The 15,534-nt window shown below is 32.2% G+C and overlaps 1 protein-coding gene across 1 annotated transcript in view; it reads left to right on the top strand.

Annotated features, from left to right (window-relative positions):
- DACH1 (dachshund family transcription factor 1) overlaps positions 1-14,764 on the top strand; it is a 387,153-nt gene extending 372,389 nt beyond the window's left edge. The window contains exon 11 of the mRNA XM_006913781.1: positions 14,036-14,764. Within this exon, the coding sequence (XP_006913843.1) occupies positions 14,036-14,073 (38 nt within the window). The 3' untranslated portion in view covers positions 14,074-14,764. The remainder of the gene's footprint in view (positions 1-14,035) is intronic.
- Positions 14,765-15,534: the final 770 nt, after the last annotated feature.

The following is a 15,534-nucleotide window of genomic DNA, read 5'->3' as shown; positions in this document are numbered from 1 at the left end:
GCTACTTCTGAGTATGGTATTAGACAGTTTCCTAAATAATATTTATTAAAATAAAGACCTGGTCTCTGTTGTTTTTGTCGCTCATATCGATATACTGAATCTTAAATCTAATAGAAATCTTGCATAAGAGATATTGCTATCAAATGAGAATAAAGATATGAAAAATGTTATAAATTCAGAAATCAGGTAATGAAGATTCAAGTTCTAATGTGGAAAGAATAGAGTGGGAAGTGCACTTGAAATACAAGAGGAGAAAATTGTGAGATTTAGAACAGGAAAACAGTAGTTTGAAATAGATAATCTAAGAAAGAGATCCAGGCTAGAGTAAATGATGATGAATTTGGCTTGTTACTTTTGGGTTTAATGAAGGAACTTAGGTGAATATTGAGCTAGGGTTTTAATGTAAGGCAGTTTGACTGTGAAAGCCAAACAAGAGGTATTACCTTGGGCAACATTAAAGCCATGTGCTGAAAATACAGAATCTCTTTCCGTAATCTTGATATTGTAATTATTCTAAAAGGCTAGAGTGTCAACCCAACCCCCACCTTACAAAGAACAGATTATAATAAGAATAACAAATGCAGCATTAAGAGCAAAGCATATTCAAATAGCTAAGAGTTAAAACATTTCCTGAACACTCTATGCCATCCTTATTTGTAATGAATGATTTAATATTTTTTTTACTAGAGAAAACATAATGTAGCTTTTTTTATGGCAGTTAGAAAGAATGGATTACTAGTGTTGAATTTTGTCCATTAAAGTGAATGTAATAAAATAGAGACTAAAAAATTTACAGTGCTCGATTATATACATAAAATTAGGATAGAGAATGCTAAAAATACATAGTGGTATATTAGATAATTCATATTTTGACTTATTTATTTTGCAACTTTGTCGATTCTGCAGATTTTACCTATGACAAACTGCCAATTCGACTCTTGCATTAAGAGACATGTATTTTTCATGATATTGTTTCATATGGCAATGTTGAATATCAGTCCTTTCAAGTAATCAAACTACATTGAAAAAAATCATAAACAAAAAGCAACAATAATTTACTCTTATTGTTAGCTTTCCCTCTGATGCATAGATATTCTTTGTAATCATTTGAACAGTATAATACATTCTTATTTTAATGAAGGTAAAATTAACTTATTCTTGAGATTTGGTAAGTAAAGGAAAAGTGCTCATGTAATAGTATTCTGAATTATCACAACAAAGTGTGTGTTACAACAAAATAATACTAGTCCTACACTATAAAACTTTAGAGCATTGTGATTTTTCATTACATAGGCATTTGGTAATGAAGCTAGCAAATGTCTGGTAGAGTCGTAGCATTTAGATTCTCAACCAAGCACTGGGCTAGGAAAGAACCTGTTAAAAAGGCTGCAAAAGGTTTTGAACTCTTCATTCAGACACCATGATGCTATCAAAGATCTAATGGAAAAACAGGCAAAATTCATTATCTAAGACTTACAAGTTAATATTCTTATAATATGCAAGTAAGTTTTCTTAAAAAGAGAAAGAACTGAATTCTGCCCATTTGAAATGAATCAGAGATATTAAGATAAACTAGGGATACTTAGACGAATAATTTGGTTTTGTCCAAGTGCAACTGTGAATTAGCCCTAAACGTAAAAGTGGTATATAGTCTGTATGGTAGGAAAATAAAGATTTCATTATGAAGTTGTTTTGACGAGATCCTAGCTGAGTTCCTTAAATTTATAATGCTTCTCAAAATGAACCTTAATTCAGGATATAATGATTTACATGGTGACATAAGTTAATTTTATTCATGTCACAATTGCTAGTGATGGGAAAATAAGGCAATACTGACAGTAACCACAGCCACAAGCTATTAATTTTAATGGAAATAGTAGTCTGTGTTATAAGACCAAGAGTAGAATTTCACAATGGGCATTAAATATACACACATCAGCATTTATCTTCTTTCCAAATGTATGCACATTTATAATAATATACTTTAAATGTTTATTTGTAGTTTTTGTGTTCATTTTTTGAAATTCAATTAAAGAAATTCAGCAATCTCATGGAATTTAATATATGCTGAGGCCAAATTGGAACTTACAATAAATGTAAATTATAAGTCTAGAGTGCTCAGATGTTTCCTGAAATTCTTTGTGTCTATGGAGACAGAGACAATTTGTAAAATGAAAAGTTATTCAGCATTGCATATTCTTGTGATAGCACATTTTGTCTTTTTTTTCATTGTTTTCCATTTTAGAAAGCATTTAGTGTCTTACTAAATTTGTTATTGTTTGTGGCTGTTTTGTTGATATTTTCCTGATCAATTTGCAAAAAAGTATGTCTGTTTCCTTGGAAAACATGCAGTATAATAAACAACAGCTTCAAATATTACCAGATACCAGAATTAACCAATCTGAACTTGACCAGTTGCCATGTCTAAATCAAAGGTTGTTTGGGGACATTAAAAAGATTATCTGGTTCCTTGCTCAAACTAATATATTTCTACATGATTTTAATAGAAAGTCTAGAACATGTGTTTTTTTTCTTTTTCTTTTTTAGCAAATAGTAGTTCATTAAATGGTTACAAGTTCAACAGTATGGAGCTATACAGTATCCTGGGATGGTTATTTCTGCCACACTGTATCAGGCGATCTGATACAATCATAATTATTATTATTCTGAAACAAATTTAATATAAGGAATAGACTATTGATAATGATCATTATTTTTTATAACTGAAAAGGCCACCATATGTCATGAAATAAAATGACCAATCTTTAAAGAAAACCTATTTTTTTATTCCCAGTAGAATCAAGGTTCCCTAAGGTAATACAAGTATTTTTTACTTATACACACACACACACACACACACACACACACACACACGACCAAACAATTTTTTAAGTGTGAGAATAAATATTATGTGATTTACAATAATTTATTCCATTAGTAATAAATCAGAGAGTTTTTAAAAAATTATTTTGATATAGTAAGACAAGAAATGCTGCTCTGAGAAACATGCCGGTTGGTTTTGCTGTTTCTCTGAAATGCAGGCAACCCTCCAGGAGAACTCACAAGGTGGCTCGGTGAGTTCACATGCCACAGAGTCAATCTTTTCTGTGTTCCAGAAGAAAGCAAATTGAGATATACTAGAACACTGTAAGTCACAAGAACTGAAAAATTTACCTGTGACATTAACCAGCATATTTTTTTTTCTAAAGGAAGGCGTATTAATTAGGTATTGTGGCACAACAAATTACTTCAAAACTTCATGGTTTAAAAGATATGTTACCTCACAGTTTCCGAATGCGTGAGATCTGGAAATAGCATAGTTGGGTCCTCTCCTTCAGTGTCTCTCCCAGGCTGCAGTAAGAAGTTGGCAGGAGTTGCAGTCATGCCTGGACTCGACTGAGGTGTGATCAACTCCCAAGCTTACTCATGTGGCTGTTGGCATGCCTCATGTCCTCAAGGGAAGGATGTTGGACTGAGAGCCTCGGTGTCTTGCTGGTTTTCAGCCAGAGGCCATCATTCGTTTCTTGCCCTATGGACTCGTCATAGGACAACTCAGTACATGGTAACCTGCTTCTTCAGATCAAGCAAATGAAAAGATGCAGAGAGGGAGTGAGTCTGCCAGCAAGATGAAAGTCATGGGTTTTTATAATCTAATCTTGGAAGTGACTTCCCATCACTTTTGCCATATTTTCTTCATTAGAAGCAAGTTACTAGTATAAACCATACTTAAAGGGGATGGGGATCACATAAGGATGTGACTACCTGGAGGCAGGAAGCATTGCTGGCTGTCTTAGAGGATTCCTGCCACAGAGGGCTATATGGAAAGTAAAACTGTTAAGTTACTCTAACAAAGAGCTTATATAATTCAGATATCTTATGGCTCAGGACTATCTCTAAAGGTAGAACAGTTGTCCACATCAGTCTTTGAAGGTAACACATCTTTGGTTGTCACTTGATGGGCATTTTCCAAAACTTGCCTGAATAACTCTGCTTTCTCTGGGCTACATTTCTGAACAAATACTACTGATTCTCAGATTCTTTCTTTAGATATCATAACTTCTCACATCTTTGAACTGGCCCCTATGTGTTAATTTTAAAGTTTATTTTATAGTGGGCTATGTTATTTAATAGCATGTAAATACTATTCTCACCCACACACTGTCTAAATGCATTTGATGATTCCTTTAGATAAGATATAAAGAAAAGCTATTCCCCACAAAGGTGTTTTTCTTTTGTTAAAAAAAAATTCTTATATTTATTGAAAAAATTTTGAGATATTTCACAGAAGCTTGTCGATTGTGGAGTTTAGCACTAGACCAATATTTTGGTTCTGCATTGTATAAACATGTTAAATAAAGTTCTAGAGATTTAGATACAAAATGCTAAACTTTTAAAAGAAAATGATCATTTTTTCCCTCCAAACTTAAAAGAAAATTACTACGGTCTGACAAGAGCTACCCTTCTAATTGCCACCTTTGCTTTTTCCCAAGAGATGACACATACATTTATTCTGAACACTTAATTTATTCATTGATGATTTTCCCTGTTTCTTGAAGTTCTGAAGGATACACATGATTGATTTGAAAGATTCTTGTTTCCTTTCTCTGTAGTATCTACTTTATCAAATAAGAGATCACTTTTTTTCTATGCTCTATTTTAATTAGACACAGTAGATAATTTGTCCATTCATCACTCTGGTTCAGATATGCCTGCCAATGATTATTTCCTTCCATCCCTGTTTCTTAGTCTCCTTTCCCCCAGAAATGTACAGAAGAATAGAGAAAGTACTAAAATCTCATTGTGCTTCACTTTACTGAAACTGGGAAGTCTCACCTTCCAATCAGGGCAAGGTAACCTAAGTGCAAAGTACCCCATTCTCACTTGCTAATACATTAACCACTCTGACGGTTTGTAGCTTCTTACTAATAAATACTTAATTAGAACACACATGCACACAACTGCTTTACCAAAGCAGACCTAATATAATTTTCCTTTATCTACAGAAATAAAACAAAACTTTTAAAGAGGTCTCTGCTCTTTTTGGTTTTGTTTCAAACAGTTAAACAGACATTAATTTCCTGATTCCAAAAAATGCACATTAGCATACACAGTCCTAACTAATTGGTAACAGTTAAGTAAAATTCATAAACTTTACAATAGTAAATTTGCCATTAAAAAACAATGGACCAGTATACCAGAATCCAGCTTATGTCCACTGCCTCAGTCCAGTAAATTTCACAAATCTGAATCTGGTTTTCCTGGAGAACTCTCTAAAGAAAATCACTAAGCATCTTCTTACTATCTAATATTCGAACAGGACTTCTCAAAAGCCTTGTTACTAAGCAGAAAACATCCCTACCTTGAGAATACAATTCATTTAATCAGTGAAACAGTATATATAGATAGTGGAGAGTGTTAATCTTCAACATTAATAAATATCTGATATTGGTGATTTATTAAAATTGTATTTCACTCAGGCAAACTAATTTATTGTCTTAATTTGTACTTGAAAAAATACTTATAAAAAGTTTTAAAAAGTGTTGAAACTTTCATATACTCTTTAGTAAGATTCATTTATTATTAATATTTTGCTCACATGTACTTTATGATATTCTCTCTCTGAATACTATTTTCCGAATAATTTGAGAGTAAGATGTATAAATCATGGCCCTTTATTGAATTTACCCATACATATTTCAGGTGATATTTACTAAAAATAAGGATGTTCTCTTATACATAAACAGGGTATATTTATCAGCTCAATAAATATTTATTTGACATTACTTTTTTAATCTGACATTGAAATTTGAATTTTGTCATTTGACCCCTACCCCAAGCATGTCCTTTATAACATTTTTTATAGAATTTCTGAATCCAAATTAGGATCACATATTATATTTAGTTATCCTTTCTTTTTAGTCTCTTTGATCTTGAGCATTTCTTTGGCCTGTTAAAATTGATAAAATTGACATTTTTGAAAAATTTGGTCTTAATAGAATATTTCTCATTTTGCTTCTGATATTTCTTGATGATTAGGCTCAAATCATATATTCTAAGCTAGTATACTACCCAAGTGAAGTTGTTTTCTTCTTCAGGTATAACATTCAGGGCCATGTAATATTCACCTTCCCCTCACTCTTGATGTTAGTTTTGATAGTTCTGTCTATATATTTTTATTGAGCACTTGCCAGTTTCCAGGCAATGTTCAAGGTGCTAGAAATACACAAGGTCATATGGTATGTTATCTGCTCTTAAGGAGATTATAGCCAGACTTTAATAAATTTCTCTAGAATAGTGAAGCTCTTAAGTGTTAGTGTAGTGACAACTTGGGGGACTGGAGAGTTTAGATCCTATGACAGTGGCTGTAACTGCCTAAGTTCTAATACAATATATGGGATCCCAATCCTGTGCACATGAGTATAGGATGATCATTCATGACTAAAATTTTGTCAGAGGGCTAATTTCTTAACATGAAGTATAGAATTGCCTGTTTCCTATTGCATAAACAAACACTAGATAGTTTATGATGATGACTTTTCGCTTGGTTGTGGCCATGGAGGTATGGTTTTAAGAATATTTCATTCTAAAATGATGTCAGTTCCTGGAACCACAAGGTGCTGATTTCTATCCCAGTTGGGGAAGATTCTTGAGTTACAGAATAAAAGGTCTTTAATATTCAGTAAAGCAGGGTTATCTTAGTCTTTGATCGTAAACTCCCCTCTGTCTACAGAGAGGACCAGCATCACAGTTGAGCCTGAAATTCAGGCAAAGGGTCTGTTCTTTAAGATACTAATAATAGTGTCATTTCTCAGAGGAACTGAAATACTACAAGCTGATCTAGCCATTTGGGAAAAGTATTTTGTGTAGGGCTAGAGTTGACTAAATAACTCCTGGCACAGTAAGATTAACCATAGCCATGTATAGATCTTGAAATGCCATCTCTTCAAATTCTTCAGTCCAACTTTCATTAGTAGTTTGTTTGTTTAATTTCCCATTTAGAAAGAATGTTGTGATTAGATCTACTTGCCCAGTGATGATCCCTTCTAGCCCTACAATAGCTAAAGCCTAGCCTCATCTGCTTCAAACTGTTAAATTTTCGAAGCTCAGGTTTCTCAATTCCTGTGCTTACCTGGAGTCTAATAAAAAGTCCCTCACATGAAAAAGACAGGATTTCACTTTCACTGTCTTTGTCTAAAAACATAGTTACCTTTTAATCTGTATATTATAGTTTTAGGTGACCTTCTGTTCTCAGAACATGTTTTAAACTGCACTGTGTTCTTTGAAGAGAATTGAAAGATATAAAAGAGATTCTTGATTATGTTTTTTTATGTCTTTGGTATGAGCCACAATCAAAACCATTACTTCATACTAATCTTGTAAAAAAAACACGATGTTATCTACTCTGATTTCAAGTAAGCTGGGTCATATTGGTCCATTAGATAATTCATTACCTATGCTTGTGCTAGTATATTTTGATTGCACAGGCAAAATACATTTGTTGTGTTCTTTTACACACAGTCTGTGCCCACTCTCTAGAATAGCATCAGGTACTTATAGAGGAACTATTTGAAAGCTATTTGGGTTCTAGTCCTCTCTCACTTTGACCCAACTGTATGAGCCTCAGATTCTGTGACTGTAACCATAAATTACACAAAATTCAAAATCTGTTGCAACTTTTAGTTTTACTTTTTAATTACTTTTTAATTGACACACTCTTGAATATGACTTTGCAAATCACTTTTATTGTTCTTAACTACATTTCATGAGAAGAAATGATATTTATTCAGTATCCTCTTATAAAAGAGCCTATGCTAAACATCAATCTCTCTTAAAATATTTCTTATATTAAACGTAGACTTTGTGTCTCTGCTTCATTGCTTTAGCAGTAGCAGAATGTTCTTACTCTAAATATAAAATTATAAAAAAAGCAAGAAACAATATTTTCTTTAATTAACTTCTTCCTTTGGGGGTTTTACAAGAAGGGTTATGACTTGACAAAGATTCTTCCCATCTGTTTCTGTTTGTTTGCTTTTATTTTGACTTCCTTTCGTTGTCTTATCAAATATCACATGAATCATTAACATTTGTTTTCACCACTTGTTTTGGTTTCCCTTACTTCACATGATTAAGACATTATGTTGAGAGAGGCTCAGAGCTACTATATTTTATATTAACCTAATATTATTTAAGTAAATATTAAATTTTCTAGATACATGATCTTCTGTGTTTGTCCTCTGCTTTGTTAATATTTTCTTCAGCTCTGAAATAGAGAGACATGTACACATACATGCACTGTTTTGTGAAAGCAGCAAATTTTATTAGATTACAAATGTCTGGCTATAAGTTTTGAACAAACAGATGCAGTTTTTAATAAAGCTACTTCCTAACAGGAAGCCTTTTGTGCAAAAGATATGTAAGAGATCCTTGTGGATGTATGCAGGGGAGTTCAATTCAAAATTGGAATACATATCTATTTGCATATTATGTGTTACCTTTCACTAGCATACTCCCTTGTTAATGATTTTACATTAATGAAATAATTGGATTTCTTGTGTCACCCAACTAAGCAATTTGAAATTGTTCCAATTTGTATGCCCTCTTCTAAAATGAAATTTTGTTGTGTAATGTGATCGTTCTCTTGAACAAGTTTCATTAAAGTAACTGATCAAGCTATTCAATATTCTAGTTATAAATATGAATAAAAGCTAAATTCTACATCTGTCTACATGTATTAGAGATAACAAATAAATACATATAATAATACCTACAAAAACATTGTCATAACAATAGATTTAATACACAAATAAAACAAACCTGGAAATTTTGTAATAAATTTTCCATTTCTCTCTCTTTGCCACAGATAATAAATAACACATAGAATCTATATACTTAATGGTTTGATTTGATCGTTTCTACTTTAATATTAAAAGGTGAGACCTATTTTTTACAGGGAATTTAAAATTTTTCTTCAGCTCATCTGTAGATCTAAATCTGCATAATAACAATAAATAGCATATGAAAATTCACACCTGCAATAAACTATTCGGTGATCTAGATACTTTCTTATATACCAAATTATAGCTGTGAGCATCAAATTACAATGAACTCTGGAACTATTAGGAATTTGTAATTTAAATAGTTTCACTCAATCCTTACTCCCAAGTGCTTTTAATTAGAACAGACTTTTTAATTAAGTACTCCCATGCACAAAGTATAGCTTGATGATTTTTCTGTCATATCAGCCTCCTTTACAAAAACAAATAATCTTGTGTTAAAGGAAGATATTTTCTCTGAAACCAAACTATAAGAATTCTGGTTCTGATTTCAAATGGTTCAGTTGAGGCTCTGAATACTAAAAGGAAGCCCCTGTCACTGGGATGACAGCGAGGAACAGATCCACAAGGAGTGACACCGATAGTACTGAGATGCATAAGAGTCGGTCCTTCACCTCTGTAAGTCAGAGACATCAGATTTCCCCCAGTGATCGGCCAGTTGCGTTTTAGAGGAAAGTGACATAGTAGAATGGGCGTGATATTTGGATCCACGTAAATATCAAATCACCTCACTGTCATTTGCTAGTTCTGTGAAAATGTTCAAGATACTTAGCCTTTTTGAACCTTAACAGCCTATTTGTAAAAGGCATTAAGAATACCTATTTTGTTGAGTTGTCAGGAAGATTAGATTTATAATCTATAAAGTGCCTTGAACAGAATAGGTGCTCAGAAAATGTTATCTATAATGTTAATAATCATTGTTGCCTTTATTGTCAATTTACTTGATCTTAAAGAAAAGTTCTCACCCATTTGAGATATCAAGGACCAATTGTTTGGTAAACCTGGCTCAGCATCAGGAACAAACAGGAAAAACATTTTTCCAAGGCCAAGGCATACATAAATAAAGACAATGTAGAAAATAGTGGGTAGGTGTGAGATAGTCTAGGTAAAAAGTAATGCACAAAGGGTAGCCCTTAAAACAAAGCATACGAATAAGCTCTCTGAGTTTTGAACAGCACCGAGTAATGAATCTAAGCCATGGAAACACTCCAGAGATTCCAATGAGCTCCATCCTGTAGCTTTTTTTTTTTTTTTTTTGCCAGGCCCTCTGTATGGCCCCGTGGCTTTGCTTGCTGTTTGAACAGTCTGGGAAGGAGAGATTATTGGAAGCATTATTATATAACGTAAACGCACGGCATGGTTTGAACTATTGGCCTATATGTCCTTTCTAACATCCTTGCCATTTAACTTTAACTCAGGTGGTTTGTTACCAGAGGCCTGAGCTAGACCTATACTCCCATACCTGAGAGGCCTCTCGTTAGCTTTCTGGGTACATCCACACATGGCTGTTTGCTGTGTGTTGCAGGACTGATACTGTAACTTCTCTGGAACAACAAAATTAGTTAAAACATTTTTTTTACATACTTTGAATTATTCATAACCGTTTCAATAAAGATGACAAAATTATAAAGTAGAATTGCTTTGTAATTTAGACTCTGTAGACAAAGGAAGAGAGAGTCTCTCTTCTAGAGTCTGTCCGTGCCTGGTGTATTTCTGTTTGCAGTTAATTATAAGGCAGATAATCTCAGATGTCTAAGTATTATTTAATCAGAGAAATGCCTTAATTGTAGCAAGTGGGATTTATTTTATAACTGGTATCTTCAGTGCCTGATGCATTTGTTCATCAGTTAGGAGCATTAGTCAAAAATTTAAGGAGACATTTATTAAAAGTGGAATTATAGTAGGTCAGATACTGAGCGCACAAATATAATGTATATAATTTCGATAAATGTATTTTATAAATGATCTATAGTAAAGATGCTTTTGAAATAATTATTGTAATATTATTTAAAAATTTAGTTTAGTCTTTAAAATTTCTAACATACAGATAATTATTTTTATTGCATAAGCATATTAATTTATTTCTCTAAAAGTTTAGCATTTAAGACTGCATTAAAACTTTTAAGGAATAAAAAGTTTGAGGAATCATTCTGAAAAGCATTTTCATTCTAATTTTTATAAGGAAAGAGATATGGCTGCTGCTTTTGTGGGTCTCATCTTGTAGCAAACTCCCTTATTTAATTTCAAAATGAAACAAGAGCTATTGAGTTAATTGTTAAGGTGCTTGCAGTGGAGAATAAATAGAAGAACTCCATTTAGAGAAGTTCGATAGACAAGAACAGGAAAGTAAGTGGGTAAAGAGAAGGTACTTACCTTCTAGGCTTCCAGAAGGAAGAACAGGCCTGAATACTCCAACACAGGAGAGAACTTGATGTGCCGTAGAATGCAAAGGAGAACTAGGGTTACTGAGTAAGCAGAGAGTGGTAATAGATAAGATTAGAGAGAAAAATTAATACCAAATTATATGGCACCTTTTAGACCTGGGTGAAGAATTTGGCTAGTGGATCTTTTAAAACAATTATTTACCCTTAATGAATTATTTTTATACATCCATTCTTCACTACTAGAGTCTTTCTACCCGGTATGACATAGACATCACAGAAGATTAGAAAACTATTTTTCAAGACTTTAATTTGTCTTTAATGTACAAAGATTTTTAAAAATCCATAGTGAGCACTGAAATGTTAATTTTCAAATTATTACTTGAAGCAAATTATTACTTTTCAATGGTATTATGAAAGACCTCACTTAATGAAATTTGAATTTTGGGAAAGTTGAGAATGTCTCTTTACCTTTTCTAATCCTAGAAAACATTGTCTATTTTTTAAAAATAACAATGAGAAGGATACTACCAACATAACTGAATCCACAATAGAAATGATGAGACAACTGAAAGGAGAAAGTAGGGATAAATTAACGAAAAATTTAGTAAAAGTATCAGCACTCTATTTTTTTCAGTTACTTCTGTATTTTCTATTACTAGATTTTAAAAAATTATGTTGCTTTCTGCAATAAAAGTTATTAGGATCAAAATTATCTTTTAAAGGGTCCAATTTTAGCCACAAGATACTAAGTGTGTGAAAGACTGGTTTTATTTATTTTTATGATGTCAAGTCTATTAGGTTTATTTACAAGGTGAGTAATTAAAACTCCTGCTAAGTTGAGATTTGAAATAGTTATATTTTAGTTTATTTATATAATGTAAGTACAAAAATCATAGGTTTGTCCCACAGGTGGCTGCAATTAAACCAATCAAACAGAAGAAATTAAGCCATGTTTTATGCAAAACAATAAATATTCCGCAATAGGTTAATGTGATATTCTCATGTCCTTAGAAATTTTTATCAAAAATATATGGCTTTGGTATTGATATTTGATTAATGATTGATTTAGAAAGTATCTCTAATGAATATTATAATAGCTACTAATGAGTTATATTAATATTTAGTATCAATGAGAGACCATCGTTAGGAGCCAAGAAGTTAATATTTTTAGACCACATTTCTAGGGTGATTGTTCAACATAATTTTTGCATGCATTTAAGTCACTGTTCAAAAATAGAGTTGTTAGTTTAATAATATATTTTATTGGTGAATCTTAGATTATATCTTATATCTGAAGGTATATTTTATTTAAGGGGAGCAGATTTTCATTGTGATCATTAGATGTTTCATATATTGAGAATAACTCTGATATGATTATCAAACTGAAAAACTAGAATACTTAGAGACTTTCAAGTAATGTCATCATTATCCTTAAAGTTGAACTGGATTATTTTTAGAGTCAACTAATGAATACTCGACACACCCTATTAGAAATTAGTCACTATAATACTAAGCTCATGGACATTCCTGACCATGTATTGTGTTGTAAAGATAACATGAAACTGATTCATTTATTCGACACATATTTATTGAACATATACTAGGTGCTTGGGATATATCAATGAGCAAAAGAGAGTTCTGTGGCATCCTGGAGGTAATATACCAACCATACAAATTAGGCTAAGATAAAACATATGATAGGAATATAAAATTTGGGCACATCAATGTTTCTATGAAATAAAATGATTTAACGTTGATTTTAAGTTTCCTATTAATTACTATATCTACAACAGAGTATGTAAAAGCACTCAATTTGCTTAATGTCGAAGGTGAGATCTGCAAATATTTAGACTATCTTATCTATTTCCTGAAATTACTTCAGGTTATTTCTGTTACCTTATATTTAAATTCTTGAAGCTACCAGACATTTTGCAAACATTCACATGGCAATAGGCATTTTTTAAATGTTTGGAAAGTTTCCTTTCTGATTACCTTCTACTGTAAGAGTTAAAACTTGAAATTTAGACGTATTTTACACAAACATATCTAAAGTTTAGACCACATCACAAAGTGGACAATTTAGAGGGTGTTACATTTGAGAAATAGGTTTACATTTTGTTTTGTTTTTTCTTCTGGATTTTTAATTTCCTATTTCTGCTTCATTCAAGTGCATTTATTGAATGTTTTCAAGATTTAATTTAGGTTTTTTTTCACATAACTCTGTGTTTCCTAACTGATAAAAGTTGAGTAATGTATTTTCATCTTAACATTTAGTTGTTTGGTTAATCTCACTTCAAGGGGGAAAGGTTATAGTCCATTGATAGTGATGAAATAATCTAGGTGGCTTTCATGTAAATAGCAACAAATGTGCACAATAGTTACATTACATAGTATTTTTAACAACGCTGCTAAGGAGTGAGATGGGAACTCAGTCTTTCGTGATGAAGATACACCTGAGCGCATCCAGAGAAAATTTAGTTCTGCAAGCTTGAAAGAAGTAATTGTCATTCAACAGAAATCAACTAGCTTTGCATATCAGTAAAACACACACATACTCTTATCTATTTTCTGAGTGCTCTGGAACTGATACCAAAATACCAAATATATATTTATGAGAACTAGAAATGCTATATTCTTTTGGATCACATAAACTCAATGTAATTATGAAATTAACTTTGAGAATATATGGAAAACGTAACTTCCTAAACAAATGAAGACAATAAAACCCACCAAGTCTATATTAGGCTATGTAGTTTTGATATTCACATTTGTGTTCCAATTGTCACGTCATTAATTATTTTTATTATTTATTTTTAGATGGAAGACTGTATTTGAAAACTACTGTCATGTACTGAATCTTTCCTGTTGAAGAAATCCATGTTATAGTAAAGAACTTTGCAGTCAGACATTCGTCATTGGAAAATTCAGAAAAAAATAAAGTCCTTTTAAGGGAACTGCCTCAATTTTGTGTATTAATGTTCTTTAAGTTTAAGTATTCTACAAAAAACAAAAAAGTTTCTTCCATTGATTTTCATCTGTGGTTCATACCAGAGACTTGAGAATGTTTGTAAATGTATAAGTATCAAACTTCTTACAATTGATAACTGCACCTTTGCTGCTGGACACTTGTATACTGAGTTAAAGCAGGTCCGAATAGAATATGACCTAGCTTTGTTTTTTAATGGAATGAACCATTTTCCTCTTCTGAAAATTCTGTATCTGAGCACATCAAGAGACTCTCATAGCAGTGGTCACCCAGACTTGCAGAATTATGTCCTCCGGAAACCAGCAAGAACACTTGGAAATGAACTTGAAGGAGGCATAGAGGATTCCTTAAAAAAAAAAATCAATACAATAAAGAGTAATATTCTGTTACATTCGATTTTAAACTCTCTAATTGTGGGTTTTATCCTGAAGATGTTTTTTTCACATACTTTCCAAAAGACCAACAAATGGATGTTGACAACAACCCAGTGAAATAACATTTTGCATATCTGAAAAGAAGCATTGAATATAAGCCAAAAGGTTTTGCTGAAGGTCTTTTTTCTTAAAAATATATAAATGTAACATGTTTTCATTCCAAACTGGTAGTAGTATATAGAATTTAAAATAATAATGATGCTTCTTATTCACACTGTTGGTCACATGTACAGTATATAAACATAAAACATACAAGGAAGGTATTATGTATGCAGTAGTAAACTAGAGTTTAGGAAAATGAAAATTTTAGAAAATATGTTTTGTCACCCTGTTGGTCAGAAAGACACCTTTCTGGTTTTAACGCATGCAGGCATGTAAATATTTGTTTGGAGTCACAGTATTAATGAATGAGATCTTAAGCGTCTGGTGACATCAGAACTCTGTATCAGCCGTTTTTATTTGTATATTGAACTCTACTTAGTGCCCCAAACTGCACTATTGTGAATGGATTGTGGCTGAACAGTTAATCAAAACACCAGAAATATTTTTATATGTTAACTTCATATTATGTTAATGTTGCTGAAAAACAAAACCTAACAAACCCTTGATGTATCGGTCTAATACCATGTAGCGCTGAGTGATAAAGTTAAAATGTGTCGTGCTTCCCACCCTGGTCAGAGGGAAGGGTGCCTACGTGTTATTTTCATTGTCTTTTTGAAAGTTACAGTATGTGTTTTCACTTTGTGCAAGTAAAGCTGGAAGTAAAGCTGCAAACAGTACTTATACATAATGAAGTTACCTTCTCTTTGTTTTTACATATATGCAGTTACACCTTTAAAGACTGATATTATAAATCAGTGCAGTCGCTATACATTTTATGATTTTGCTGTCATCTT

This window comes from Pteropus alecto, unplaced genomic scaffold, assembly GCF_000325575.1.
Source record: "Pteropus alecto unplaced genomic scaffold, ASM32557v1 scaffold72, whole genome shotgun sequence".
NCBI classification, from domain to species: domain Eukaryota; kingdom Metazoa; phylum Chordata; class Mammalia; order Chiroptera; family Pteropodidae; genus Pteropus; species Pteropus alecto.
Note: the sequence above shows the minus strand (reverse complement) of the source record. Positions and strands in the feature narration are given on the sequence as shown.